At 37.6% G+C, this 25,265-nt stretch overlaps 1 protein-coding gene across 12 annotated transcripts in view; it reads left to right on the top strand.

Annotated features, from left to right (window-relative positions):
- ELAVL2 (ELAV like RNA binding protein 2) overlaps window positions 1-25,265 on the top strand; it is a 140,211-nt gene that overhangs the window by 51,534 nt on the left and 63,412 nt on the right. For 6 of the 12 annotated variants that reach the window (XM_019797143.2, XM_034663986.1, XM_034663982.1 and 3 more), the window contains exons 2-3: window positions 17,805-17,895; window positions 20,732-20,975. In XM_019797143.2, the coding sequence (XP_019652702.1) occupies window positions 17,824-17,895; window positions 20,732-20,975 (316 nt within the window). In that variant the 5' untranslated portion in view covers window positions 17,805-17,823. The remainder of the gene's footprint in view (window positions 1-17,804; window positions 17,896-20,731; window positions 20,976-25,265) is intronic. The other 6 variants (XM_034663985.1, XM_034663984.1, XM_034663990.1 and 3 more) reach the window with 3 other exon arrangements.

The raw sequence follows: 25,265 nt of genomic DNA, 5'->3' as shown, positions 1-25,265 counted from the left end.
TACCAGGAGAAAGGTAATGAGGCTGTGGGAAGCAGCCTGGGCATGGGAGCAACTGCCCCGGGTTTGCTGGAGCCTCCTGTGTGTGAGGTGGAGTCGTAGGCATGCCATGGAGAGCTCGGTGGGAACCAAGTTAGGTTGGGTGTCTCACTGCTGAGCTGAGATTTGCTTTGTAGGTAGTGGGGAGTCACTGAAGACCTGGAAAAGAGAAGTGGTTATGGGATGCTGACCCTTTTAGGTAGACCACTGTAGCTGTGGAGTGGAGGATGGATTGGAGAAGGGGTAAGCCTGGAAGCAGAAGACCTCAGTTAGGAGTCAACACTGCTTTCAAATCCCAGTTTCTTTACTTAATAGCTGTATGGACTCCTGAAGTTTCGAAATCTTCATTTGTAAATTAAAGATAATGCCTATAGCTCATAGTGTACAAGAAGATTAAGTGGGATTTTGTTTGTAAAATATCTAGCTTGAGGCCTTGCCTGGAATAAGGAATCAATAAATGGCTACTTTCTTTTCCTTTCCTACTTTTTCCTACCTTCTGTTGGTAGTAGGATTTATTAAATTCTACAAGAGGCACTTAGATAATCTGAACTTCTTTCCTGTAGGAAAAGATACCCAAATCCTGTGGAGAGTTTAGGAGGATGCCTTAGTTAATTTTATTATTATTTTTTAAATTTAACATTGTCTTAAAATCGAAGTTAGGGCAGGCTTAGAAAAAAAGTGTTCAGATTCAGGTCATTTTGAAAATCGTGATGGTAGGCAGATGGTAGGAAAGAGTACAGTTGTGTGTGGATGTGTGTGGATCATTTCCTTGACCTGTGGATTGTAGGAGCTTGGCACCATGTGACCCACCTCAGTGTACACATTTTCAGTCTAGACTCTAGAGTACATTCATGGCTGAGACTTCTGCATGCCCAGTCTCTTCTGTGTGAAAGTGGAAGATGCTTGTGTCATCCTTAGAGTTCTTAGCCAAGGGAACAGTGAGGTAGCAGTTTCTAATTTTAAATATTAAAATTCCAAGAGGCTGAGCAGCTGAGCATGAGAAGACGGAGTTGGGGAGGATGGAAGGCACGTGCACGCGCGTGTGTGTGTGTGTACACTTTTTAAAGTAAGGTAAATTAAAATAGACGAGCCTGTAACTTGAGCATGAAACATTTAGGCTATTGGCACTCTGTATATTCAAATGTAGTCCTTAGAGGTCTGGGGTTAAAAATTGCAGCAAGTCAAGTAAAAATTCTTCTCCTCCTTAGTCACCATTTGTGGCTGTGTGCTAAATGTAGTTTAACACAGCATCTGCTTCTGAGGCCCTGCACAGGAGCTGACAGTCGTGGTTGGGCAAAGTCTGCATATTGCACTTTCTGTCCACAGTGTTCTCTTTTCATGTTAAGAAGCCCCCGACAAAACTGTAAGCATGTTGCCCATAGACATGGGGGGAGGGGAGCCTAAACCTTAAACCTTAACCTAAGAGAATTCTCAATGGTAACATTTTAAAAGAGGCATCTTCCTTTGTCTAACAATAATGATACTAGCCCTTAGTAGTCACTTGGCACCTCAAAATTTGTGAAGTGCTTTGACATACTCTGTGACTAAATAATACATATATAATTAAACCTTTTAAAGAAAACAGACCCTTATAACCCCTCCCAACCTTACTAGAGTGGAAATATTTTAAAGGCTAGCTGTCTTTGTGGTTTGAGTCTTAAGAATTTTCCTATTTTAAAATGTAGCCTGTGGTATCATATGCACCCCCTTTCAATACTTCAACTTATAGGAGATCAATATTGCTTCTCGTTAACTCTTGGAAATATATACGTATACACATAAATAGGTTCTATATGCACTTATATGCTCACACACCTCCCTCATTGTTCATTTATGCAGTGGGGGGACTTGCCCCCATGTACTTTTAGAAATCCTTAAGCATTTTATTTAAAATGTGCTTTATTTTGGTGATAGTAAGATAACTTGCAAAAGGGAAATCTAAAGCTGAAATGACAGTCACTGACAGGGAACTCCTTTCCTTGTTAGGTTATTGGGTGTATGCTCCCTCTATGGATATAAGAAGCAGACAAGGTCTGAGGTTAAGAAAGAGGCCTTACCTGATCTGTAGTGTTAATTAATAGTATTAATTTTCTTTTTTTTCTTTTCCTTTTCCCTCCTCCCTCCCTTCNGTCAGTTCTTGCCCTCCCCTCCCCCCTCCCCTTTCTACCCTCTCATGAAATGTTGCAAATAACTAGGAGTTTAATTACGATAACTAGCCACAGATGTACCTAGGTGGTTTTGTTTTGGTTTTTTTGGGGGGGGGGTTTGTTTGTTTCTTTGTTTTTTTCCAGCTGGGATGTAGCTTTTAGAGAAAGCTGTCTTTTAGGGAGGAAGGAGAAGAGGTGGACCAAAGGAAATAAAGTATCTTTCTTAGTATGAATCTTGTTTTTTAAGATGCTCCAACTTTCCATACTAAATAATTCATAGTCATGTTTCTAAATCAAAAGTATACGTCTCTGGGGAATGTCAGTACTTTAAACATCAGCTGAAAAGAAAAATACATTTCATAGGCGAATACCAGTGAGATGATCTACATTTCAGAGAGGAAGGAAGCTTGGCCTCACGTATTCATCAAGGTTTATACTCCTACAGTCCTACAGTGGGCAGGGTGAGAGCCCATTGTTCCAGTCTCCATGGCACACTAACAAAAAATGATAAGATTCTCTATGTCCAAAGGTAGCCGCTCTTTGTTTTCCGTTTCTCTGAAGTTAGAAGTACTTGAAGTAGCCTCCCAACATTATTAAGGAAATACACCTTGTTTTGTTGACATTTTGGTATTAGCCACAAGGGGTTAAACACTAACTACAGTTTTTGGCTTTCTGTCCTAAAAGCCTTGTTAAATAACAGTGAAGAGTAAAGTGCTAACCTTGGTGGCCAGATGGGGTATTGTGGTCCTTTATAACACTTGTGAGATAAAAATGTTTGTGACCATAAACCTTCCTTGCTTTATAATCCCTTTAAGACTAGGTATAGTTTTTCTTTTGGAGCTTGAATATGACTGTATTTCAGTGTCTGTCTCCTACAGTGGAGCTGTTTTTAACCTACCTAATGAAAACCCTCAACTACTGGGATTAATTTGAGGATTTCCAATCAGCCTTTCACAATTTGTTACTACCCTGAGGGGGTTCCCTTTAGCTGTGACTTTAGTGGAAGAATGTGAAGTTAATCCAATTTCTGTGTTGATTACTATGTTAACTGTCTTAATTTAGCAATTCAAATTTATCTGCCTATACTAAACAAGAACTCTGCTACAAAACTGTGGGAGTAGTTGATTTTATTCTTATTATGCTCGTATCTCTTTTTAGGTTATAGCCAAATAATGGCATTGGAAATTAATTAGGCCCACTGAGGTTAGAATGAAAGAATGAGATTGGAATGATTCATCACTAGAAGGTAGTGTATTCCAGTTTATAACCAGGATTGAGTTAACCCCTGGCTCAACTTTTACTGTTTTGGAGGTGTATAAATGGCTCTTTTGAAGAATATAGATTGAAGAACTTACTTGATTGCATAAAATGTAATTTATTCTCATTACCTTCATGTATTTTTTTTTTTTTTAACTTTTGGGAGGAACATTGAGATATTTTCTTATTTTGAATTCTGACAACTTCAAGCAGGTTCTCAAAGGTTATGAATCAATTCCTGATATACTGACTGCTTAGTAGTTTGATCTTTTACGTTACTCTGATTTTTAAAAATTTTACCTTTACTGTTTGCAAAAAAAAAAAAAATCAAGTAAACTTTAAAGACCTTCTTTGCTTTATTCAGTGATTTATGAATTGGGCAGCATCCTGTCTAGCAGATAGAAAGGAGCTCCGAAGAACTGAACAAAATGGGAGACTTTTATAGGCAGAAGGGGACAGTGATAAGGAAAGAGTGGATTACCCCACTTTCTTTGGGGGGCAGACTGGGTAGATTAGGCAGATTACCTCACTAGTGTTGACCAGGAAATTCCAGATTTACTAGGTGAAGGTTACATACCCAGGAGGAGTTGAAACTGTAATTAGGTTAGATATTAAGTCTTGGTTTGCTGATGTGGAGCTTAGCACAAGTAACTCCATTTTGGACCTGTTTTTTTTTTCTTTTAACAATGCCCCCCTTTTGATCAGAGTCTCAGTTGAGACTCACTGAAAGATGTGATAAAATTTAAGGCATTATCACCACTCCAAGCTACTGCTCTGAAGTTCTCTTAAGTTTTTGTTGATCCTCTGTGTGGTATTCATAGGCCACGATGATTTTTTCTTAGTCTCTGTGATGTTACAGATCATTATTTCAGGTTCACAATTTTTAAGTCATTCTCTTGGTTACTTTGACAGTCCAGTCTTAGGAAGATCATTTGCTTGATGCTTAGAAGCTGTGGACATGCATTTATAGCTTTTCAGAGAATTTAGCATGTTAGGGAGACTACTGTGGTTATTATAAGCAGGATAATTCCCATGTTTGGAGTATACTTTGGAGCCATGGTCTCCAAGACCCAAAGCAATCAAACTCAAGTAAATCAAAGAAAGAAACCCCATTGAAGGATTCACCTTTCTAAGTCAAGGAACTCTTATGATGATCTTAGTCACTGAGTTTCAACTTCCCAAGAAGTGTTAATCCAAGGTTAGGTGGTTTTGGCCACAGCACAGACATCTCCTTGCTGAGCTTAAAGATAGTTAAAGGCTGTCTTAGTATCAAGAATGTCTTTGACCAGAGAGTCTAATTGTTGGGAACTTACTGTTTTAACAGCAGATTCTGCAGTACTTTGAAGAGTAAGGAAAGGGCCCTGACCATATCCTCATTTTCATTTACTTCCAGCCAGGGGAGTGTTGATCTGCCAATGGAAGCTAAGTTGAATCATGAATGCCTCCTGATAATTTCCATTTGAGTCTGTGGCCTGAGATAGGAAAAGTGACAGTTGTGGAGGCATGTAAATTTTAGATTCTGCAGACCACATAGGTGGGTTTATTCTGATAGCTTTGCCTTATGTCCCTTTCTTAATACAGAGCCTGGATCCAAGTTTCTCTGGGTTTGGAGTTGTTAACCAGAGACTGGGAAATAGACCTGGCGTGGTGGGGCGGGGTCTCCATCCAGAACCATGGGCAGATTGACATTTTTGATGATAAATCCAGTATTCTGAGAGGTTATCCCTCTTAGCAGTGGCCTGGGACATATAGATGATGGTGTTATCTTTCCAGCCCAATGCTATGGTGAAGAAAGAAAGAGAAGATGAAAGGGTTCATGTTTAAAGTGTGAAGTCTTGATTCAGTGTCTTGGGAGGAAGCAGTCTGCATTGATGTCAGCTACTTCTCTTCCTTGGCAATTTGAAGGACCCCAGTGTTTGTACAGGACCATAGATGTCAGGCGAAGCCTTCTTTAGATGTGAAATGTGCGCCTGAGGTTTTAGTTCCTGAACTTTGGCTGCTATCTGGGCATTGAGGAGGACCTGGTATAGTTCTTTCAAGGAGATTTTAGGGGCAGTCTCTGTTCTTGGTGATTCCAAATCAGAAAGGTGGGAGAAAATTTGAAACATTGGTTTGGAGAGTCATAGCCAAATATTTTAGGAAACTAGAATAATTTAGGATCCTGTCCAGTCTACAGGTATGTAACCTCAAAGACAATGGGATTAGAATTTAATATCAACAAAGGTGTAAACAGATTTTCTCTGTAGTTACCCCAGTTTTTTTCCCCCAAAGGTAATCACAATAAAACTCATTTGTTTGTGTTAAACTTGGCTTGACGTAAGTGCAGCAAGAAGAGTGGTTGGATGACCAAATATGTTCTTTTTAAGATGCCTTTGCTGGAACTTTTTGTAAGGAATCTCATACATTGAACTCTGAAAAACCTGGAGACCAGGAAGCCAAGCTAAGGACTCCTTATCACATTTTACCTCCTATAGTACCATTCCACCCAACGCTTTGGTAATTTGGTTAGTGTTTCCCGTTGTGTCCTGGTGCAAGGAAAACTGGTTCTTACTAAATTTATGTAAATATCTATATTGCCATGAAAAGAATACTCAAGAGTTTCTGAATTTTGGAGGGATTTGGTAGGGAGAAAAAGTAAATGTTTCCTCCTTGTTTACAATGGTATGCTTTACCAAATTGCTATAAGTCATAAATAGTTTAAGAAAAAAGGTTTTCTTAAATCTATGAAATCAAAATATAAGGAATAGCAATGTTTTCAAACAAAAAGTCCTAAAGTTTGTAGTTCTTCTCTATTAATACTTGTTCTGCTTAAATCCAGTTTTCCCATTAGTTCTGGTGATTTTTACCCAGTTCAGTTTTATGATCTTACTGTTAACAGAAACTTGTACTTGTCAAAGTGCTTTCCATGAATCTCCTTAAAGATGAAGCACTTTTACAGGAACCCTTTTGCAAAAGCATCAGAGTAAAACAGTAACTCCACAAAGGACAAAAGGCTTAAAAATGATTTCATGTTTAAAAGATCTGATGAGTGTTCATCATAATGGAATTGACAAGGAAATTTGGTTATTTTTGTAATATATGATATCTTAAGATAATAATTGGAATTATGACTGATAACATTTTACCGGGATATATCAGATTCTTGTGGTTTCATATAATTTCTGGAGTCCTTCTAACGTATATCTATACAAATACAACATAACAAAGCTTGGTATTCTTGGCAGTGCTTCCTTCCCTTGTAATTTTATCACATGAGTCTAATTTAACATTTCTCTTTTTATAAGGAGAGAAGGCATATCTTTTGAGATGTTTCAGGGAACCTCCTAAAAATCCCGAGTTAGTTTGAGGTCAAAAAGACATCATTTAGAATTTGATTTTGTGAAGTTTATCAAAACTATCAAAAGGTTTTATTTATGTTTAAAGATTTTATTTATTTATTTGGAAGAAACAGAGACAGCCTGCGAGAGAGGGAACACAAGCAGGGGGAGTGGGAGAGGAAGAAGCAGGCTTCCAGCAGAGGAGCCTGATGTGGGGCTCGATCCCAGACCTCCAAGACCGTGCCCTTAGCCAAAGGCAGATGCTTAACGACTGAGCCATCCAGGCGCCCCTATCAAAAAGGTTTTAAAATGCTTGGTCAAGTAGGATCATAGTCACTTTGAAACAATACTTACTTATCCATTTAACCATAGTGATGATTAAAGATTTTGAATACAAATTCAGAAAGTTAAATGTTAAAAAAAAAAAAAAAAGAAAAGAAAACAACCGCCCCCCCCCCCACCACATAAAACAGCTCTTTTAATATGGAAGACTGAGATTTCAAAAATAAAGACCTGATAAAAATGACATGAAACAAGAGAATTATTTTGACAAGACACAAAATCTTGGTTTTCCAGGGAGAATGCTTAAAAGATAAAGAAAAACCTATCACAATTGCTTATCAGGAGCAGACTAGTAGTCCCAAGAAAACTTCACCCTTTTAGCAGATGAAGGAAAATTGAGGGCTAATTTGACATAAGTACACTACTGATTTTAAAGCTCACTTTTATAACCCTTATAATAAATTGATTTACTTTTAACCAACTGATCCAAACAAGGTAAGGTTCTCTTCCTCTCTTCCCTACTTTCTATTTAATTTGTCCATTATTTTCCCCTTTTCCATTAAGAAATAACCAATTTTACTTTGGGAAAATATATTTCATTTTCCCTTAACAGAAACGAATCTTCAAACCTCATGTCTTTTCTAGTCAGAACAAACATACAAAACCTATATTCTACTTTCCTTGAATACATAGTTGTTTCTCTTATTATTTCTAGTCATTTTAATTTTGTATGTTAGAATTCTTAATGCTTAAAAACCTTAATTTCTAGTGAAAAGAAAGTACACAACTGTTAATTGTCTTTTAGCATTAGCATTCTGTGGCTTTGCAAATTTATACATACTTTTTATAATTTTTGGAAACATATGCTTCTCATAGTAAATTTCTCAGCATGGCACGAAACGTGTTTACTAATAGACCCAAAATATCTCTGGTTCCTCTGTAAAGGAAGCCAAAAGTGGATAAGCCTATTTTTAGCAGTTAATATTCTTGTGTTTTATCATATTTGGAAATGATTTTGAAATTTAATGACTATTCATCGTTTAATTTAACTTAGCAAAACTGTAAGATTTCAGGTTATCAAGAAGATTTGGGGAGACTATTAAAAAATTTACCTAAAAACCCTTTATCTTGCATACATCTCTTTAATTTACTTGTTCTCAGTAATTATGTTTAGATTACTTATGAAAATTTCATCATACCAAGTTATTTTTCTTGCTGACAAGTTTTGTAACAGAAAACATGAACTTATTTGACTAATAAATCCAGGTAGAATAAAAGTTGTATATCTGCATTATATTCAGTGTTGATAAATCTAAAGATATGTTTATTTTAATTAAATCTACAAATTTAAATTAGCTTTAGGGGAGCCTGGATGGCTCAGTCCTTAAGTATATGCCTTCAGCTCAGGGCGTGATCCCAGAGTCCTGGGATCGAGCCCCACATCAGGCTCCTCTGCTGGGAGCCTGCTTCTTCTTCTTTCATTCCCCCTGCCTGTGTTCCCTCTCGTTGGCTGTCGCTCTCTCTGTCAAATAAATAAATAAAATCTTTAAAAAATAAAGAAATTAGCTTTAATACTGAATATTTTCCCAGCTCCACATGAACTGGAAAAGCATTCAGGTTAGTTTCTGTTAGGTTTCTGAGAATTTTAGGAACACTATAATTCATATCAGCACTTTGTTTTCTTAAAGTCACTTACATAGAATTCTTTTACAGATTAATTTTTGGCAATACCGTCTGAAGGTAGAAAATACCACACATGTATAACGTACGTGTAGACACGTATCAACATGTAGACACGCATAAACACATAGATGCAAACAGAGACCACATGGCTTCTATTTTAAAATTACTGCTATTAGATATAATAATACAAAACTCACTAGTTATGAAAGAAGTTGGATCTAAGTTGCTTTTCTTTTAGATAAGATAAATTGAGTTATTGCTCAAATGTTGAAAGCTTTTTACTAATATTGTAGAGAAGGCATTTAAAAGAATTTTTCATTTTGTCTAAGTTTTAATTGACTTTTCCTCTTTTGTTGTTGTTGTTCTGATAGGAATTATCTTCCTGAAGTTGTCTATTAACTTGGCAGAATTTTTTTCTTTCTTTTTTTTTTTTTTCATGGTCTTGTAACCTTTTTAGAGTAGAAAGACCATGTAGACAGGATTACTAGAATGAGTGCTTGAATAAAGAAGGATAGAAGAGAGCAGTAGGAGTTGGCATTCATCGTATAGTCTTTTGTTTTAGACATCTCTTACATCTTTAATTTATCATTAGCTTTTTACAACGAATCTTTCAATGAAGCTATTTTGGAACCTTGAAACCTTTTGGAGGCTTCTGCATATCAGTTAAAATAGGTATCCCATTATGTTTGCTTAATCTGGGAGCCCTTACTTAGTGTACCTCTTAAGTGATTTTACTAATTGGAACATTTCTCATAATGGCCACTGTAATTTCCCTGATGAGCCTGGCAGCAGTTTGGTAGGACCTTTAACCACAAGTGGAGTGCAACTCACATTTCTGTCCAGCCATATCTGCCTCGAATGGGGTGCAACCCATATTTCTGTCCTGTAGTATTTTGGGGCCCTTAACCTGATGATTACCAAGCTAAGTTCTCAGGACATAACACAATGAGCTTCTCTAATTCTGGGTTATTTTTAGTAAGATTTTGTTATTTATGTAGATATTTACAGCTTCTGGCATCATAGTTCTTAGATCTTAAAATAAGCAGGTATGCTGGATTGTGACTTGCGTAACTTTTTAGAATTTAAGGCTCCTCTTTATTATTTAGTTATTAATTTTTAAAATTTTATTAAAACTTTTTTTTTTTTTTTTTAAGCGAAGACTGTGGATCTCTTGGAGCCAAACTGATAGCTGGAAGGGATGTGTGTCTGAGTTGGGAATTTTGTGATGTTTTACAGTGTACATCATTGCATGGAAATTTTCTTAAGGTTGGCATGTGACCGTAGTATTAATTCAACCTGTTACTTAATCAGCTAGCTTATCCTAACACAGAAGTCTTTGAGTGGTCTGACAGCTTTTAAGTGCTTTATCTGTACCCATCAATTTTTGTGGCCTTCCCCCCACACCCAGATTCCCATTAACAATAGCCTTTATCTACACAAACAAGACAAATGGGCACTTTAACACATTGGCAGTAACCAAGAGCTGTTACTGGCCAAGAGAAGGCCCTGTGTACACCACCAGGGATTCCCAACCCGGAATTGGGGAACAGACTGAACCAGCAGACTTAAGAATGAGGAGTGTGTACTGGACTGGGTTTCCAAAAAGGGAAATTGTGGACTGACCCAAGGGCAAAGGGCTTGGGTTCCTGGTGGAACCATTTGCTAACACAAGCTTGACCTTCAGGCAGAGGGTGGTGTTCAAAAGTAAGAGGAACTTATCCATGGCCATTGGGAATGGTGAGAAAGACCTAGAACTCAAGGGTTCTGCAAGTACTACTCCTGTGTTTTTATTGTCCCTGGATGTCATCAGAAGTTCACTTTGGATCTTGTCACTGCCACCAAATCAAACAAAAACAAAATTCAACTGAATAAACTTCAAAGATCTTACTGGCTTTATCCAGCAATTCCAGAACTGTGCAACATCCTATCTAACAAACAGAAAGGAACTCTAAAGAGTGAATAAGGTGGGATTCTTTTTTTTTTTTTTTTAAAGATTTTATTTATCCATTTGACAGAGACAGACAGCGAGAGAGGGAACACAAGCAGGGGGAGTGGGAGAGGAAGAAGCAGGCTCACAGTGGAGGAGCCTGACGTGGGGCTCAATCCCATAACGCCGGGATCACGCCCTGAGCCGAAGGCAGACGCTTAACCGCTGTGCCACCCAGGCGCCCCAAGGTGGGAGTCTTTTATAAGCAGAAGTGGGCAGGGACAAGGGAAAAGGGGATTAGCTTATCTTTCTTTGGGGGACAGAAGGGGTCTATTAGGTGGATTACCTCACTAATGCTGACCAGACAATTCCACATTTACTAGTTTTAAGGTTGTATTCCTGGGATAGGTGGAACTGCCATTAAGTTAGGAATTAAGTCTTGGTTTGCTGATGTGGGTCATAGCACAAGTTACTCCCATTTTTAAACTTTCTTTTTTAACATATTAAATGAATCACTGAATTCCTCTCTCATGAATCCATGCATAAAATGAATAACTCTTGATTTAATATTCATAAACTCAGTTTTCATGTGTTGAATTTCCTCCTGTTAACCCCTTAAGACAACTTTCTATAGAAAGCCATTCCTTTGCTTAATCATCTTATATTCTTAGTAACCAGATCTTAATAAATGGCATTGGCGGTTGGTGAACCTGTGAGCAGTTAGAATCAAAACCGATTTCTTGATCATGGATTTAAACAGTTTAATGATGTAATCAAAGTAACACATTAGTAATGTATTTTCTTCTGGGTATATCCTCTTCTCTGGTGTCTCCCTGGATGGAGTCCGTCTTTCTATATCAGGGTTACTGCAGTTGTTTCTTTCTTTTTTTTTTTAAGGCATTTGTTTTTTGATAGGTCTTCCTGTTTCCAAAATTGCAGAGTCCTCCCATACAATCATATGTGTTTATTTTTACAACAGTCACATGCTGTTGTTTTGCTGAAAATCTTATGGTGGCCTCTGATGGGGTTCAAGACACACTACCTTAAGATACAACACCTTGGCATATTGAATATCTTGAGTTGAAGGAGTTTGAGAAAACAGAAGCAGAAAGGTCACCCTGCCCACCACCCCCCTTTTCCCCTGAAACAGATTCTAAAACTCTATATGTGAAAGGTATCCACACAATACAGGGAAGAAGGAAGACATTCTTATCGTCAGACACAGGGAATTTGGGGCTGAGAAATTAGTGCACAACCTTGTTAAACTAACCCTTCTCTTCCCAGTCACTTCATCACCTAATACCTCTAGCCCCAACCCCCTTCTCTTGTCAGTTCTTCACAAATTTATTCTCTATCTAAAAGGTGTAAAAGCTTCCTGTTCTAGTCACTATTTTCGGTCTTCATTTTCTTGTGAAGGCTCCCGCATACATGTAAAAGTTTGATAAGATTTGTATATTTTTCTCCTGTTAATCCGTCTTTGCTAGTCTAATTTTCAGACCCAGCCAGGGACCCTAAGAGAGTCAAAGAAACCTAACTTTTCCCTACCTCCAAGATCCTATATGGTCTGGCCTTATTACCTCTTTGACTCCTCTCCCTCTCACTTCTTCTGGTTTCATTCTGGATGGTCTCTGCCTGGAATGTGCCTCTTCTGGATATCCCCATGGGGATGTATTTGTTTACTATTACATCTCTAACAAATAACCATAATCTTGGCACTTAAGACAATGTGATTTTATTATTTTCCAGGTTTGAAGGTCAGAACCCCCTGAAGTGGGGTCTCACTGGACTTTGATCAAGGTGTTGGCAGGACTGCATTCCTTTGGAGTCTGTAGGGAAGAATCTGTCTTCCTTGTCTTTCCAGCTTTTTGAGGCTTCACACATTCTTTGGTTGGTGGCTGTCCCCTATCTTCAAAGCCAGTTGAGTCTCTCACACTGTGTTACTCTGACACTGACTGTCTAACCTTCCTCTTAAAATTAAAACAACTCTTCTTCTTTCACTGCCCCTGCCTGGGTAATGTAGAATAGTCTTCCCATCTTGGAGTGATTTGATTAGCAGCCTTAATTCTCTCTGCAATTTAAATTCCCCTTGTCATGTTACAACATATTCACAGATTTCAGAGATTAGGATGTGGCCATCCAGGTGAGCTATTACACCCCCTCCTCCCCAGTGGCTAGTTTATATCTCCTCCAAACCTTGCTCACCTTCTTAAGGATGCATACTGTTTAATATTGGAAACTACCCCTCTTTACATTTTCAACCCCTGCTCGGCTCTACATTTTCTTTTATTCCAAAGCTCACTTCTTTATAGCTGTTATACTGTTTTCTTATATATGTTCATTTGTGGTCTGCTGCACACACCTGTTGAAAATGTACACTCCAGGATTCATCTTCAATACTGTATCTCAAGTACCTAAGACAGTCCTCAGGTTATGGGAGTTGCGTACAAATGTTTGATGGATGCATGATCGCATGAATGAATGAACAATGTGTGAAGCTTAAGCAAATCTTTCTCACCAGAGCTTTGCTTTTCTCTTGCCCAGCATGGATGCCTGAAACGGACACAGAATGAAGGGAAGGACTTGGGACTCCTAAATTCATTAGCTTTACTCTCTAAGCTCAAAGGTTTTAATCCCGCCAGCTCTTAGAACTACAAAACCTCAGAAAGAGTGGCGTTGGAAAGACTCCGTAGTTTGTAGGAGCCATAAAGGGCCAAGAGACAGAGAAATGTTGGTGTTCATTGCCAAAGAACATTCTCCCTGTGACTCCTGCAGCTGTTCGTTGTATTGTCTCTGGCAGCTCTTGGACCCTTGTTAGCCCCAAGGCCAAAAATCTAAGCTTGACAAGGCTGAGGAATCCATAGAGCCTGCAAGGCAGCTAAAATGGTTGTGGGGGTCGGGTGGGAATTGACAGGGATTCTTGGACTGAGGAAATCACATGACATTTAAACCACAAACCTTTATTATTTTAGGAAGGACAAAGGAAAGTGAAGAGGTTTAAAGAAAACAAACTGGTGGCTCATTCCTGTAGTTGACACCATCAGCCCCATGATTTTAGTACTTGGTTGAGTTCTTCTGTTGCTTAATTCAGTAAAGCTGAAATACATCCTGAAAATGCATTTTAGTGGGAAGATAAAAAAATTATTATGTGGGAATGGTGTCTGCTAGGTAGATAGCCCCATCAGCTGCTTACCCAGCTCTCATCTGTAAGTTCTCATTACTCCGCTGATTATTTCCAGTGCTTTAGCTCCCAGCCTTGCATTCCCCAAAGGAAAATGCTTTTGGGACAAAGTTTCTGTCTTTTATTTTGGTAGTTTCTCCTCTTAAACTTTAGAGACAAATGCCTTCTGTTCACTTTGTAGCTTGGTTTTTAGAGAGGTCTGTGGTCACAGGAAACACTTGGCACTATCCTGATTCTGTCCTGGTGCTCTGCTACTCAAGGTATTGAGAGCCCACTAGCTTGCAAGGAAGTGTCCAGACCAACATCACTTTATCCAAGCTGGACCTTTCAAAGTGTGAGAACAATGCTCGCCCTTAACCCTGGCCAACGTTCTTTTTAGAGATGTTACCTTTTATATTTGCTTAAACATTCTAGTCTGTATCACATTTAAACTGTTTGAAATCCATAGCTTAGTTATGATGCATTTTTAAACACTTTTGTGTTATAAAATCTGTTTAATTTTTTTTTTTTTTTCCACATCCACCTCTGCTTCTGCCATCTTCCTCAAGTTAGACCCAGATTCCAGATGCAACATCTCTGTAACCTTGCTGGCCAGAGGTTGGAGCACATTTATACCATGTTTTTGTCTTGGCATCCAGCTTTTTTGTAGTTGGCAATTTGGCATGATAGACTCTTGAAATACTTGAAAGTACACAAGTGATCACTCAAGATAGTTTCTCTTTGTTATGCTGTTTAACAAGAATTTGGATTTTTAGTGGGTAAGGGTGGCTAATGGAGTGCGCCAAAAATTGAAAATATGCTTTCATAATTATCTCTGGTTTGAAATACTTGAGGTGGGATAGAAAAAAGCTACTAAGTTTGGATGCATTTAGGGAGGTCACTGCCCTTTCATGCGCAACTTTTTAAAAAAGAAACTTTTTATCCTTAGGTATGTTTTCAAATGCTTAGTCTGGTACAACCAGGGATGTAGATGTGTGGAGGGTATGGCTGGGGGCCTTCCAGACACATGGAATTGCATGAACAAAGCCGGAGAATGTATGGCTTTGCATGTACTGCAACTGTTGGAGGGCCAAGGAGTGGTACAGATTTTTAGGTGCTTAAATATGTTGGCTGATAAAAGAAGTTTATTATAAAAAGAGGGTCTCAGATGCTTATACTGTTTATACCAAGTAGTTTGTACTTAATTTGATAGACAGCAGGGAGCTATTGCAGGTTTAGGAAAATCCATTAGGGAGTTGTAGTGTTAGTGTGCATAAGGATGATGAGGGGCCTTTGGGAAGTCTATAGTTCAGCGGTTCAGATGGTAAAACGTGAAGGCCCAGATTGGGACGGTAAGCACAACAATGAAGTCCACGCAGATGACAGACCTCACTAGGGGATGTGCGGTGGTCTCTCAGTGGTCCTGCTGTGACTTTAACCTGCAAAGGTCTCTTCCCCAAATCAGGTGGGATCTAGGTCTTGGAAACCTTTTTTTCCCTTACAGAAATTGTATTTAATGAGAATTCTCAGAATATATTTAGGATGTTTTCGATTAGCAGTCTATCTTGTTTGGTGGCTGTCTGTAAGAGTTTGAAAATAGGAAGGAACTGATGAACCTTAGTTTTCAGAACTCTGTATTAGTAATTTTGGAAAAGAGGGACTTTGGTTATCTCTAATGTGACCAGAAGGTTGTTGGTTCCAGATAGGAAAAATCAAGCAATAATGCTGGTTTCCTAAAATGCACCACTGTTAAGAAAATTTAGAAGTTAAAGTACAGACGCCCATTTAAGTGAAAAAGGAAAAAAATCAACTTAAAAAGTTCTTGTGGAGTTTTGTAAGTTAACTGAGTGAATGCGAAGAAGACACAGAAGCCACCCCCTGCTTCCGTAAAATCATGATTCCACCAAACTAACACCTCATCATTATCTCTTGGAGCCCAGGGAAAGTTTAGAATATTCTAGATTGAGCTATGCCGAAGTGCCTTTCATAAATTACTACATGGAGAATAACAAAAGAAAAAGCAGTCTTAATTGGCACAATTGATGTCTAAATTAAGATATGAACATATATTGAAACATTATTTTTTAAGCTTTAAAATGAATGGTTCTGTGTTGCTGGAATGTGGCCTTCCCTTCCCCCCTTCCAAAGAGTTTCAGAGCCAGAAGAATCTATAAATAGTGCAGGCGGGTTGTCTGTGGTAGATTGAGTAGAGCAGAATCGTCTGTCCTTAAGTGAAGGGGAAGTAGCTTTACATTTTTAGTAACTGAATTGTTGGCCAGCATAAAGGTAAGGGCCATGTGAGCAACTTATTTATAACTTTCCATAAAGGTATGTGTCTGCCTCAAGCAGAGAAACTGTCTGGGGTGCTTGAAATGTAAAAGTGCAGTAGAATCATTTTCCATACACAGCCTTCCTAGCTAGTTGGTGCAATAAAGTGATTGTTCACATCCCTGGGGCTTTCAGAAAGAGGGGTGTCAATAGATTAGCTTATTAGCGTCGCCTCCTATGGAATAGAAGGGACTGAGGCCATTAAATGTGAATCTGTGGTTTTATGTAGTGAAAAATGTTCAGATACCAATTCCAGAGGGTATTCAGGACATACATTTAAGCTTGGTTTAACCTCTTGGGTGTGGTCCTACCTATTCTACCCATGTGGTCTAACCACAATTAGGTTCTTGTCAAAATATTTCATGGATGTAAAAGCACTTTATATTTTCACAGGTTTAGTTCAACTATAAGTAGGTTTTTTGTTTTTTGTTTTTTTTTTAAATAAAAAACTTAGAATCAGACTGAATTATCTGATAACAGTGGGAGAAGGGAAGAAGTGTAAAACATTTTCATGGCATCCTGTAAAAAGTATGTTAAACCCTTTTTGTAGATGCCAGAAAATGGAATCCATTGTTACATGTTAATTAATGTCATCACTCGCATCAAGAGTATATCACTTAAAACCAGGTTTAACTCTAAGGATGAAATTTTTATAATTATAAAAACCCAAGTAAAGGATGTTTTTGGCCCTCCTTTGTTACTCCTTGTCTATTTTCAGAGACTGAGTTTTTCTGAATATTGTGTTGACCATTTAAAGGATCTGCATATATGGCTAAAATGTAAACTTTGGCTTTTGTGCCAATATTGTGGCTCTGTTTAGTATTTGGGCAAGTTGTAATAAGTGGTAAATGGCTCATTAACTATATTGGAGGCCTCATAGCAGCACTAATTTCAAATCGTGCTGCGTTTACAATTTACATATTAAAAAAAAGGTTCACTTGATTTCGTTCAGGGACAAAGCTGACATCCTATATAAGCATTACTCCAAACAATCCTATTTATTGGTCCAATTATTTCAATCGAAAGATGCTGGTTTACTGCCTCTTAGTATATGTGAGCAATTCTCAGTGAAACTGTTAGAGATCAGTTGGACGGATAACCTCACAGTGGCAGAATAACCTCACAGGGTTTCGATTCACTTTTAATTTTAAGTCCCAGGATTAAGGATCATTTATAGTATAATGTAACAGTGTGGGCAAATATAGTTTTCCTTAATGCCTTTCTGATATTTTGGGGAAAGAATGCTTTTATGCAAAGTATTCACTTATGAATTGCATGACTGCCTTTTCTCACTATAAATTTCATTCACATTTCCTTCCTTCTCCCACATCCTTAAGAGACAGGACAGCATGCAGTGTTTTGCTTCATTTTGTTATTTAAAAATTTTTTTGAGATGTGGTTTAAGGTAGTTCTTCAGGATAGGTGTCAAGGTAACTAGTTAATACTGTTTGAAAATCAGGCTCTTAATTAAAAATGCTTAATTTGTGCAAGAAAACTACATGTTAAAATGAATTTGGAAAGATTAGATTGGAATTGCCTCAAATTCAATTAAGCCACACTGCATGGACGTGCTGGGAATATCAATACAATCACTGTAAATTTTGTTCAAACTGATTTGTTGCATTATCTTGCTCATCTAACATACGGTACTTTTTGTGTCCATATTGCAGACGGCAACTCCAAACTAACATGGCAGTCAGACTGTGTGATGTGGCTTCTCTGCTTAGAAGTGGTTCGTGGGCAGCAGAGCCTTGGACTGGGGTCTGTGGGATTTTTCTTAAATTCTGTAGGCTACTTTTTTTTAGCATGTTGCAGGAGTGCTGAGGCCATACCAAACACTTGAACTTTCATTTGGCATACTAGTTATTCTTACATTTAACCTATTGCGGTATGGCCATCATTAGGACTTAAAGCACATTGCAATTTTAACCATAGTGGTATATGTAGCATCAGAACCATGCTTTTGTATGTAACTTTTTATAATCTAAATTAGGATTTAGTGCAGACTCAAAGAAAAGAGTGACAAGCTTTTTAAAAAAAAAAAAAAAAGTTTTGGTATGGTCTGAATACTAAGTTACCGTAATTCTTTACATTCTGTTTACTATGTATTTTTTTGGTTACTAAATTTTGAAGTTATTTACAATTCCTGATGCTCAAAAAAAAAAAAAATTGTTGAAATTGTAAATCTGGCTGAAAATTATTTGCCCAGTAACTGTTGAAAGAGTTTGCATTCTGTGAACAGTTGTGTTGAGCCTATCAATGGAATATGCATTATTTGTAAAATATAGCACATTAGTATCATTTTATTCTGAGCAGATGGTCCTATAGCTGAGAGATGCTGTAATTTTCAGCGCACACAGCCTACTGCAGCTGTTCACTTGAATGTTGGCTTAGGAGCTCATTCTTGCCACCTGAACATGGAAATAAATGTGCAATTAAGTGAGGAGTGTTTGTTGTCCTTGCTAAATCCTGCTAATTTCAGTCAATGAACACTTTATATTTCAGATGCCATCCCAATGAGTTAAATTCAAATCTCATATTTGGGGTTCATATAGTTTCTACACATACCCTAACTTTTGAATAGCAATTTGTTTTAATTGGCCTTGGCCACTGTCATCTTGCAACTCATTGTTTTCATAAATGCTGGGCAAAGGTTAATCCCATGAGTTTTGCTGTGGAAGGTGACCCACAGCTAATATTCTACAGACTTGGAACAGTTATGCTTTATTAGGAAATTTGAAAACTCCTTTCTCAGTTTCAGATAAATTTGTTAATTGTAATAAAATGCATATCTTGAATTGTTTCAATTTTTTTTTTTGCAGATTTCTAAAGATTTCTTTATTTTCCCTTCCTCTTTTAAGTATTCTCTAAGAACACTTACCCAAGAGAGGTAACATGCGCTTGTAGAAAAAACAAAAACAAAAACCCATTTCTTTGAAAAGGAAATGCAGTCATGGAGGGTTATAGGTTGTTTGATATTTGATAGGTAGTCTGGATTTTGTCTATTTTTTTATCATGATAGCACAGATTCTTGTCCAGTCTGACCAGTCTTAATCTGGTCAGTTGACCAGTCTCAATCTATCCTATGCTGCCTTCTTTTATAAACATCTCTTGGCAGTAGAGATTTCTTCCTGTATGCTTATCCACTGTTGTGCCCTTTTATTAGGCAATATGCTTTTTAAAAGACTTTTTTCTCTTGTAACACTCTTTCCCTCGACTTTGCTTTTTAAAAATTTTGCCTTAAATTCTTTGCCTTTTATATGTTAGAGAAATTCCCTAAAACTAGCATTCCATCAATTCAGAATTGTCAGTTTTGAGAAGTAGTTCTTTGTGCAGATGAGAGCTGTATTGAATGAAATATAAAGGATAATTCTTTCAGTGATGCTTTGATTTTTGGATTCCCCCACAATCTTGGCTGTCCAAAGTAGATAGCTATCGGAAGATGGTTTTAGAAAATCTGGGGCTGTGGTTTGTGACTCTTTTGCTCAAAGGGCATACCATTGATTTTTGGGAAACTAGATCCAAATTTGCTTAATAAGTAGATTTTTAGAGTAGCCTGAACAGTTTGAGGCCATCTTCCCCAAATCTGCTATTTATCCTGTATATGGAGTTTATAGGTACTTTACTACTTGCATTTCAACAGGCTTATGTGCTCAAATGAAAGTTCCTTGGGCTGGTCTGTTTGCAAAAGTTGAAATATTTATGTTGTGGTTTTGGTGAACTGGATAGGTTTTTGTTTTGGGGTTGGTTCTCTCCCCCCCCCCCATTTAAAGGTAGAATCAAGGCAAAAATGCCATATTGAATTGTTCGGGGATTCTAGTTCGATGCTGTAGACCAGTTGCTTTGTTGGTGATCTTTGGCTGCCAAGGTTGACAAGAATGGCTTGTTAGATTCTACAAGGTACACTAAGTACTCATAGCTTCTTTTCCAAGTTATCCTACAAATCCTTTTCATGCCCTAACATTTGACATCTGATATTTTTCTTATTTCTTACCAACAGAAGAGGTATAAGATATTGTCAATCAAAAACATTTTCAATATGTAACCAAAACAGTACATGTTGACAAATTTATATTTTTTAAAGTACTCTTGCTCCTTGATTTTAAGTTAATGGATCTCTGTCCGTTTAGAATATTGAAACTCTTAGGCTAACTGAAAGTCTCTTCGGAGTTCAGAAGACCATTTTTTTGTCTGTTTTTTTGGTAGCATGTTAAGCACTTCTGTTTTGTAGTATGATTTTAGTCAGGGTTTAATTCCATGCCCTTTGGTACTAAATTTCCTCAAGTCTTTGGACACTGCAGGTGAGTAAGGGTATGTGAATAGACCCAAAATGCGGTCCTAGAGAATGTTTAACATTTACAGTGTGCTTTTTTATGCATGTATGGAATATGTATGTGAAAGTATAATTGTGAACTTAAATTGACTAGCTTAACATATGAAGTATAAATTAGCGTAGGTGTTGCACTTTTTGTTGAAGCTTTATTGTAATTTCAGCAGAACGACTTGTATTTAGTGACAAGTATTTACATTCCTGTTTGGAATCTCTAATAGTTTGTGAAATATGAATTCTGACATTTCTTGTTTTCTCTGTTTTTAGCAGGTAATTGCTGCCATGGAAACACAACTGTCTAATGGGCCAACTTGCAATAACACAGCCAATGGTCCAACCACCATAAACAACAACTGCTCGTCACCAGTTGACTCTGGGAATACAGAGGACAGCAAGACCAACTTAATAGTCAACTATCTTCCTCAGAACATGACACAGGAAGAACTAAAGAGTCTTTTTGGGAGCATCGGTGAGATAGAGTCCTGTAAGCTTGTAAGAGACAAAATAACAGGTATGCAGTTTTATATAGGTTACTCACCTTTAAAGGATTGTGTTTCAAGGTGTGAGAAAAATATTAAGTTTACTGCTTATAGATCATTCAGTGCTGCCGTTTTACCCATCTAGATATTTATTCTCTTATGGACTACATCAGCAGCATGAAACTTAGTCTTAAGAGCTTTGTTTTCCTTATAAAGCATAAAATATTTTTATGGGCAGGTTATATTATAACTAGACTTTTATATACCCTGTACTGTACAATAACATCTTTGAAAAATGTTTTAGAAGTGTGTATATGTCTGGGACGGAAAGTGTCATGTTGACCTTTAGTTTTTAGTTTTCTGAGTTTATATGATTTAGCATTTTAACAATGAGATACAAGAAGCATCTTCTGTTTGGGAGAAGGGATAAACCTCTTAAAATGTCTTTTCCTTTAAGTCTGTATGGTTTTGCTTATAATATATTTGACAGAGTAAATAGTAATATTCACATTGTCAATGTATAAATACTTGCACTGATATAATTTGAATGTAGCAAGATCTGAAGTTCTCTTCCTTGACAAGAAAAGGAAAAAGTGGTGTATGAGTGTTCCTCTTATCGTAAAGATAAAAATGAAAAGATGGATAATTTGACCTTTGAATACTACATTTTTGAATATTGGGTAGTGGAAAATGTCCTTAGTATTTTGTAAGATTCAACTAAATATTTAGAATAAGCCAAAACGTAAATGAGGACCATGTTCTTGGGATACAAGGGTCAATGTTTCCTGCAGGAGTTGTTCTCAAACACTGAAAATGTATGAAGTTAAGTGTAGAAACACTAACTTTCTCATGTTATTGTTAAATTTGAGTGATGGTGTATATTAAATTCCCTTATATGGCTTATAACTCAAACTATAAAAGCTAAATATTTGAAATGGGCAAAGAATACCTAAAGGTAGTGAGAAGAGTTTGACCAAGAGTCTGAACTTTAGTCCTATGACCTTGGACAAGTCACCTCTTGGCCTCAGGCCTCCCTTGGTAAAATGAGGTAGAGGGCTAAGAAAGGGGTCACACTAGGTGATTTCTGCAGTCATTTTTACTTTGTCTGCGATAGTACCTTTAGGTGTTCTTTTATCAGGATAGCAGGGCTTACTGCCTCCAAGGTGAGTGAGTGAGTTCTTAGAGCTGACACCTCAGCTTGGCCTCATAATTCTATTTCCTTGAGCTACAAATTGAAGCTCACAGAGAGAACATACTTAAATCAAGTAAAAACTAAGTAAAACCTGGTTCTCATCAATCCATACTGAATAGTTACATTTTGATTACTTAGTTACATTACTTAGGTGTTCACCACAATATCATCAGGAAGTTTGTGGGTTTTTTTGTTTTGTTTTTGAATACTGATAATCAAATGGAGAATATTTTTCCATTTCTTTTTCCAAAATCAGTGTCAGTAGCATATGTGAAATTTATAAACAGTTTTTGAAAAGTTGCAAAAGGTAGAGAACAAATGGCTCTTAGTACATTTGTCCTGACTCTAAATTTTATTACTTTCTTTTTAGCAAAACAGCTTCTTCATATGTGGATTTTGTAACATCTTTGACATAAATGACTGTGTGATAAATGGTATAAAGGCCATGACATCAATGGTGTGATTTTTGGTTTGATTGCTTAGTAACTGTCCCTACCACTTAAAAAAAAAATGCTTGAAGTAGGTATATAAATGTTGACTTTTTTGTTATGATACTGTGTGTAGATAAAAATATGAAACAAATCTTACATCCTCTGTATTAGGCATCTTCTGCAGAAAATATTACAAAGATTTTTACCTTTCATCTCTTTTCAGTCTTGAATTATCTTAACCTTTCATAAGTCTTTTACTAGAGCTGTTTTATGGTGCAGTAAATTTGAATTCTGTGTCTTCATACCCTTTGCTTCCCTGTCTTTAGTGTGATAAACAGTGGTAATGACACCACAGCTCATGGTAATCTGAAGTACATGGTTAGATACTGGCAAAGTTGGGTGGCTCAGCCATTAAGCATCTGCCTTTTGTTCAGGGTGTGATCCCAGAGTCCTGGGATCGAGCCCCACATCAGGCTTCTCCGCTGGGAGCCTGCTTCTTCCTCTCCCACTCCCCCTGCCTGTGTTCCCTCTTTCGCTGGCTGTTTCTCTCTCTCTGTCAAATAAATAAACAAAATATTAAAAAAAAAAAAAGACACTGGCAAAGTGCATTAATATTTACTGTCCATTTCCTTTATCCTCCACCGACACCCCATTGTCTTTTCAGTGAGAGGGAGCCAATAAAATTTTCCACCATGGTAAAATTTCTGTTTAAAACCTCTGGTAAGTGGGGCGCCTGAGTGGCTCAGTTGTTAAGCATCTGCCTTCAGCTCAGGGCGTGATCCCAGAGTCCTGGGATCGAGCCCCACATCAGGCTCCTCTGCTAGGAGCCTGCTTCTTCCCCCCGCCCCCCACCTGTGTTCCCTCTCTTGCTGGCTGTCTCTCTCTCTCTCTCTCTCTCTCTCTCTCTCTCTGTTAAATAAATAAATAAAATCTTAAAAAAAAATAAAAAAATATAAAACCTCTGGTAAGCAGATGGAGTACCCAAGAAAATCCACGGTGGGCAGGAGGGTCAAAAGGTGTTTTCTAAGCTTCATTCCAAGAGACACAGTCATACTTGTTCTTCAAAGTAAATGTTCTATTGACAGACAAGTTTGAGATGCTGTCCTTCATAGTTTCCTATTTAAGAGCCAAACCACAGATCATTAGCATATTAGAAACCACACATTAAAATCGTGCTGTAAAGAAACCAGTTTTCTGGCCTTATTTGACCACGGAACTCATATTGGGGAATATCTCCCCAGTACTAGATTTCCATCGAGCATATTAAAGCTTTTGCTATGAAAGCTTTGAAATCATTTAACAGATTATCAGACATTCTGAAACTCTTCTGTAACCTGTTTATATCAAAGTATGAGCATGTTTCATAAATAGATGTCCATGATAATGAACTATGTATTATAAAAAGGTGAGTAGGTAAATAAGAATACAGAGGACCTCTTCTAGTAACCCTGTTTTGACCTAGTCCACTGACACCTTATTCTTAGTATGGGTTAAAACAGTGTTCAGAAGGGTCTCTCTGACTCATTTAGTTTCAAAGCATAAATTTAAATATATATCTTTTTAAATTCTGAGTTTCTTAGTATTTGTATTGAACAAAATAGTCTAATAAATGTAGATTTCTAAAACTGGATTTTGAATGGTTGTACTTTGCCAAGTGGGTGTATCTTCCTAAAAAGCTACTATTAGCATATCTAGAAAGATTGAAAGAATTTGTGAGGATTTGGACCCTGCCCTGTGCTGTTTAGCATTACCCGGTTTATGCGGTTTTTCAGTACACAGTAGTAGGGTCAAGTCTGAGATCCTTGGTCTAGTTACCCAACTTATCCTACCTCCTGGGAAGCTTATATTCTGATTTTGTAGGAGGTAAGCATTAATTGTCTGGATTTTTTTTTTTTTTTTAAGATTTTATTTGTTTATTTGACAGATAGCCAGCGAGAGAGGGAACACAAGCATGGGGAGTGGGAGAGGAAGAAGCAGGCTCCCAGCAGAGGAGCCGGATGCGGGGCTCGATCCCATAGCTGGGATCACACCCTGAGCCGAAGGCAGACGCCTAATGACTGAGCCACCCAGGTGCCCCTAATTGTCTGGATTTTAAGAAAACTATGAGATCACTCTTTGGGAAGAACACTTAAATCACTCTTTTTCATTTTTCTTCAGTCTTTCCCTGCTTAAATAATGCTGAATTAGGAAACTGTATCTCAGCGGGAAGTATGTGCCTCTTTCCTGAGTCCTAAAAGAGAGTATATAATTTTTAGATTGTGTTGTTGGCAAATTAATGTCACTATTTTCATAGAATCAGGATTAGAAAAATACATTAAGACACCTCTTCAGGGGTGCCTGGGTGGTGCAGTCGTTAAGCGTCTGCCTTCGGCTCAGGGCGTGATCCCAGAGCCCTGGGATCGAGCTCCGCATAGGGCTCCTCTGCTGGGAGCCTGCTTCTTCCTCTCCCACTCCCCCTGCTTGTGTTTCCTCTCTCGCTAGCTGTTTCTCTCTCTGTCAAATAAATAAATAAAATCTTGAAAAAAAAAAAAGTCACCTCTTCAGTAGTAAATATAGTAATCTTCTCTTTGGCCTAAATTCTATTTATTATGTTGTTTTTCAGGCCCTTTCTTTGGGCTCATGCCCAGCTTTATGCTTCATCCCATTTCCTGTTTATAGACATTCATCATGAGAAGCTACTGCTGCTTGTACAGTTTAGC

The sequence above is a fragment of the Ailuropoda melanoleuca genome, chromosome 7, assembly GCF_002007445.2.
Source record: "Ailuropoda melanoleuca isolate Jingjing chromosome 7, ASM200744v2, whole genome shotgun sequence".
Classification (NCBI taxonomy): domain Eukaryota; kingdom Metazoa; phylum Chordata; class Mammalia; order Carnivora; family Ursidae; genus Ailuropoda; species Ailuropoda melanoleuca.
Note: the sequence above shows the minus strand (reverse complement) of the source record. Positions and strands in the feature narration are given on the sequence as shown.